This window comes from Hipposideros armiger, unplaced genomic scaffold, assembly GCF_001890085.2.
Source record: "Hipposideros armiger isolate ML-2016 unplaced genomic scaffold, ASM189008v1 scaffold_1903, whole genome shotgun sequence".
NCBI classification, from domain to species: Eukaryota; Metazoa; Chordata; class Mammalia; order Chiroptera; family Hipposideridae; genus Hipposideros; species Hipposideros armiger.
In genome coordinates this window covers 13,594-19,871 of record NW_017733253.1, presented here as the reverse complement: position 1 = coordinate 19,871, position 6,278 = coordinate 13,594, and the positions used below count along the sequence as shown (strand labels likewise).

General features: G+C 49.3%; 1 protein-coding gene across 1 annotated transcript in view; it reads right to left on the bottom strand.

Moving 5' to 3' along the window:
* The window catches only part of CHST10 (carbohydrate sulfotransferase 10), a 30,524-nt gene extending 24,246 nt beyond the window's left edge, over positions 1-6,278 (bottom strand). The window contains exons 1-2 of the mRNA XM_019634769.1: positions 6,196-6,278; positions 5,828-5,959 (exon numbers count right to left, since the gene is read on the bottom strand). Of these exons, the coding sequence (XP_019490314.1) occupies positions 5,828-5,959; positions 6,196-6,211 (148 nt within the window). The 5' untranslated portion in view covers positions 6,212-6,278. The remainder of the gene's footprint in view (positions 1-5,827; positions 5,960-6,195) is intronic.

Genomic DNA, 6,278 nt, shown 5'->3' with positions numbered 1-6,278 from the left:
ACCTGTTTTGGAATGCATAAGATGTTACTTTTGCAGATTTGCCTCTTGACTCCTTCCTGGCCCAGGCTAACATCAAAATGTGTTTTGGATCCCCAGCGCCCACCAGGGCCTGGAAGCAAGCGGGCAGGAGGCCTGCCAAGGGCTAGCCCTTCACAGAGGGCGAAAGCCATACTGGGCAGTGACAAGCAGGCTGCTTAGAATCCTGACTTGCTGATGAGACGTAGCCACACCTAGGGAATGTGTACAATGGGAGAAATGACATCGAAGCATCTCCATGTCCACTCACTTGCCTGCAAGGGCCTGTGCAGAACCTGGGGGGTGGGTGGTTTTCATGCTGTCACTGCCCAGGAGAGATGAAGGCCACGTCACGCCTCAGGTCACACAGTCACACTCTGCTGCAGGGGACACATAAAGAAACAGGAAGTCACAGTCAGTTCTTGGCAAGAGAGACAAAAACGTGTTTCATGTCACCTTTAATACGGTGCTTCTTTAAGCCAAGCCAAACCACTTACAGAGACCAGCTGACTGAGGCCCCCCATCACTCCTGGGCAGTGGGGAGAACTGGTCCTCTGAACACATGCTGATGGAAAGAACTTCAGAGCTCTGAAGGCTGGATGGGACAGGGCTCAGTGAGGACCCACATGGTCAGCACTCTTCGTCTCAACATTTACTTCCTAGAATCTCACTGGAACCAGGCATCTCAACCCTAAGTGCCCTCCACAGAGTGGTTACCCAGACTACACCTGAACACACACTGCAGCGGGGAGCTCACCACCTACCATGCAGCCTGTGCCTTTCCAGGGTGGCTTGTGCGTCGCACTGTCAACCTCAGCTGCCCATACATTAGGCCCAGTGTATTTCCTGGAGTCCCCAGGTAGGGTTGCCAGGTCGAACAAACAAAAACACAGAACACCCAGTTAAGTTTGAATTTCATGGGAAAAACAAATAACTTTTTTAGTACAAATGTGTCCCAAATATTGCATGTCCCAAATATACTTTTAAAAGCTATTTGCTTTCTCTCTGAATTTCCAATTTAACTGGGTGTCCTGTATTTTATCTGGCAACAGTACCCAACAAGGGGAATGCCAGGCCCTCTCTATCTGCCTGAAGCCAGCCGGCCCGTCCAAGCCGAGTCTCCCTTTCTCCTCTGCCATCCTCCTCGGAGGCAGCACTGCACAAGGCACAGAGCCCTGGGGTGTTTCATCCCTCACTGGCTCTGACTTAGCAAGTGACTTAGCCTCCACAAACCTTGGTTTCCCATCTGAGAACAGGGTGGTCATGAGGATTAAATGGTAGAACACATATAAAAGACCATACCCACCTGACCTGAAGCAGACCCTCTACACAGATAAATTGGCCGGTGCCTCAGCACCCTGTGACTTTGCGATTTAATCTGTGTATACCCTGTTGAGTGTAGTGGCCAGAAATTAACACAACAGGGTGGTCTGCCCCAAGAAGAGAGGAAAAGTAGAGCCTGACTCATCCCAGGCAACACAAGTTACTAACCCTTCCACTTTAGAGGCAAGCGAGGCACAGACTGTGCCGAGTCCTGAGTCCACTGGACTTGTCCCTCCACAACAGTGACACTCAGTGGAGTCCAACCTCACTGGTGACAGCTGCAGACCTTTTCTAACAGAGGGCTGGGGGGCCAGTGTGGGCTGGGGAGCGATACAGAGACGGGAGCCCGGTACACAGTGGGTGATATGCAGCCTGAACAGAGAGGCACTCGCCCCTGTGCGCTGGTTCTCAGGGAGATGTAGAGGCTGAGGAGGAGGGTCTGGTGTTGAGTGGCCGGGAGCTTGCTATCCACTCTTTGCTAAGTGCTGTGGACAGTGAACACAGACGAGGGGAGCCACCTGGGTTCCCCCATTCACACGCAGACACACTGCCTCTGCAGAGCAGTGAGCAGGAGAGCCTCTGGGCACTGCCTACGCTCAGCTTCCTGGTCTGTTCATACCTAGGGTACCTCCTGGGCTTCCACCATCCCTGGCATTAAGAGATTTTTATGATTTAACTTGCTAGTGGGAAGTAGTCTTTTGAAGGGATCTAATTTGAGTCCTCCCACTGAGCTTACCTCTAGATAAAAATAAGGAGATAATGAATAAACAACTTACATGAAAATGAAGACCACAACACCTGCTCTCCAGGAAGCCAGGTGGCTTAGGGGTAGGATTTCTACACCTGGGCTAGATGAAATGTGAGACTTGCACTATCCTATCCTAAAGCCACGCCCGCCTCCCCAAGTCTTGGATTTCCATTTGAAATCAGGAGCACCCAGCCATGGCAACACAGTCAAGAGGAGGCTGCAAGGCTCCCACCTTCTTCTCATCCCCCCATGGCCTCCCGGACCAGGCTGGGAGGGCGCCCAGGGCACATGAGGACTCTGCTGGGGGCTGCAGATTTGGAAAGCCTCACATGCATAAACCCTAGCCCCTATCAAAAACCATCTCTTGAGAAGAGTATAAATCCCAGGCCCTCCCTTCAATACAGCTACCAGGGGAGGCAGGGGCCTGCCAGTGACCCTGTGTCCTGCTGGAGGGCGCCTGGCTGGCCACAGCGCCTGCGTTCAGGAAGCCCTGGAGGTGGCACTCTCTCATGGCACCTAAGCTTCTGGAAATTCGAGGTCAGCAGGGCCTGCTCCCGCCCCATGTCCCACGTCCTATGCGCAGCAGAGGAAGAGTCAGCTTTCCCTGCAGCACTTCCTTCACTGCACCCATCACAGCCCAAATGCCTTCCCTGGTTCACCATGTGCTTTCCCGAGTAGAATGTAAGCAACGACTGGAAGAGTGGCGCATGCACGGTGAGTCAACCGTCATTCTTTGTGGAATGAATGGCGACATCAACCAAGAACCTTCTCAGGAAAACTTAGGAGAGTGGAAAGGCACTTTAGAAGACACCTTGCCCAACCCTCTACCTGAGAGTTTCCAAATTAAAGTCTTTAAATAAATATGAGGCCCCCTGTCAAACTTAAAATATTTCTCCAGTCTCCATATGACAGCAGTTATAAATTTAATATCCATTAACTGAGATTAGAAAATAACCAAAGCTACTAGGGCTTCAGGATTACTTGAAAATAAAACTGTAAGTCGTGGCACTTACATACATTTGAATAGGCATACAACTTAAAACATAATGACTGGGGGGTTAAGAAATCCTGCTGAAATCCAAAAAAAAATTTGTTTTAATTTTAAATAAAATTCTATGCTGGAAGGTGTACCAATGACATAGATCCAAAGTGTCAAGATATATCAGTAAACAACAAACGGAAAGCTGCAGAACTGAATGCATGATCTTATTTGTTAAGAAAAATTACATATATGTGTGAACATATGTGATATACACATGTAAACACATACATGCATGTAATGCACAGAATAAAATCTTGAGAGGATGAGTAGAGTCATTTTTTTGCTTGATAAAATTTTGTATTTTAAAAACATTTTTGCAATAAGCACAAATCTATTTTACAATGAAAACCAATNAGTCAAGAAAGGCTAGGCTATGTTGTGGGCCTGACAACAAAGGGTTCTCTCTCTGAGTTCACTGCACATTGAGGGGCTGACATCGCCCTCACCAGGAACCCACCTGGGGGGCCCTCTCCATGCTAACCTGAGTGGGAAAGGGGGCGTGGGGCCAAGTGTGCGCAAGCTCTGAAGTCCCCCCCTGGAGTGGTCCATGCCACTGTGCTCCCGTCCACTGCCACAGCTATCACATGGCCACACGGAACATCAAAGGGCACGAGGAATCACCACTCACCTCACAGGGCAGCAAGGCTTGCCGAGCAGCACTCAGACCTACCACAGGTCTCTTCTCAGGTTGAAAACCCTAAATAAAGCTTCTCATCCTTCTCCATAGGTTTTCCCTTCTTTCCCTCTAATTTTTTGCTCCCCTTCACAAAACGCTCTGAGTGTCTATACTTCTCCGAAAACATGCAGCATAAAATTTGCCACATCAAAGCAAAATAACACCTCATTTATCAGGTACCACTGAGGAGTGAGATGCTCTTTAGAGGCTATACTGCCAGGAAATATTACAACTCAAACACACACCTAACGTAATTATTTTTGGTGGAAGTCTCATAATTACCTGTTCTCCTACTTCTTAAAGCAACATCAACCATTAACAATGCAACCTCACGATCTGACTTTTAAGTACCTTCATTTCCAGGAGGTGACATTTAAAGGAGTCATGAATAAAATGTGTGGACTTTTAGTAATACGGATTTCATATTCTTAGCAGCCCTTTCAATTTCCTAGCTTTGTTCTACACTTGGGGTTCTCCACTGGGCCCCACTCCTAGATTCTAAGTCACTAAGGTCTATAAAGCCCCCCTCTGACTCTGAGGTACCAGGGGAGGAGAACCACTGCTCTCTTAATAAGGGGCCTCCATTCACGGGAACACATAACTGTGCTGGAGCCGTGGAAGAAATGTCAAACTGTCAAGCTGAGATCACAGTCTTCAATTCCAACAACCCTCCAAGATTGGGCCCTTGCTGTCCTCACAGAGGCCCTGGTCCCCGGGGTGAGCAATGATTGTCTGTGATGCCCCTGGCCACCCTGGATACCTGTAGGTGCGACACCACCTTCCCAAGGCTGTGAGACCCTCAGGTTCTCACAAAGGACCATGCAAGATGAAGGGGTACTTGTGATGACAGCCCATCGGGGCCCCAAGCACTGAAGGCCTGATAACTGTTACCAAGTGGCAACTGTGGAGCTGAGAACCAGCCCTTAGGGCTCATTTCAGTGCCACCCTCTTCTGCCTGCAGATCTGCCTTCAAACCATGTTATTCCTCAAGACAGAGAGACTGGGAGCAGGAGGTGGGGGGGGGGGCACCGGGCAGCCCTCAGCACCGCAGGGAGCTCTGGGGCGGAGCAGGGCCTGCAGCCTGTGGTCATATAGATGGCTCAGGCTGCACAGCTGCCAGGAGGAAACTGGGAAAACTGCTCATGTGGCTACTTCTCTAATCTCCTTTCCTAAGGGCTGCCATCTGCAGGAGGACGTGCACAGTGTTGGGCAGAATAAAGATGCTGTGCACACCCCTGGTCATAAGCGTCCTCCCTCAGGCAGACGGTGTCAGGCCAACGGAAAGCTGCTTGTAAGCTGCCAACATCTCCCCTGTGTCGCACCTCACTCTGCCACTGAAAGGAGTCGCCTCGGGGTTCAGCATGACCATCACTGCACCCCCTTACATGTACTGGGCACTTCACCGGTCACTCAGAGAGGCCTCCCCGTGCTCAGCTCAGTCTTGGAGGCTCTCTGAGCAGGCAGCATGTCCATTTGCCAGAAAAACCCCTGGGCCCAGGTAAACACAGGACAGGGGCATCAGCTGGAAGCTGCTGTGCTGCGGTGGCTTCGGTGCTCTCTGTCCCCATCTGAACGCCTACATCAAGTCCAGGGGAGTCAAAAATCCTCAAAGACAACCCAACATTCACATATTAAAACACCTTCCTTCTGGTGCACAGAGGTGACCTTCATAGACGTGGCCAGCAGCTTGCTGACTAATCATAGCAACACCTCACGTCGTCACCAAGCCGGTGAATTCCCAGATGCTGAGCCTGGGGGACCCCATGCAGGAGCCACCAGACTACCCACAAAGAAAGCATGTTCTGCCTGCCCCCATGGCTGGTGCTGGGAAGACCCTCCCCTCCCTTTCCACCTCCTCCCAGCACCTCTGTAACATGAAGGATTTGGATGCCATGACCTCCAAGGCCCCTTGTGGCATGGCAGTCCTTGAATTCTGTGACAGGTCATTTGTGCATGTCCCCAGGAACAATATCACAGTGACATCTAGATTGGCCAAATCCATTTCACAAGGTAGCATACCTACCATCAGGGTCTTTAAAGGTCAACGTGATGAATTTGCTGGCCACCATGAACATGAAAATCACCCAAAAGCATGCGGCCAACAGAAGCCACTGGTGGTGCATGTTGTCAAATGTCAGCCATTCAGTGATTCTTCCTGGAAAACACAGTGAAATGCACCTGTTGCTTATTGTACATCAATTAAACAAAAAGTGAGATAAAGGACAGATGATTTCGGTTAATAGTATCAATATAAATATTTTTTAAAAGCTTTTTTGATACAGTGGGTATTTTGATTCAGTATTTAACATTTTATGTTTAATTAATAACACCTTATCACTTTGATAATTAAATCCAATTTAAAACCCCTGAATGGAAAGAAGATATTTCTACCTGTTTTGGAATGCATAAGATGTTACTTTTGCAGATTTGCCTCTTGACTCCTTCCTGGCCCAGGCTAACATCAAAATGTGTTT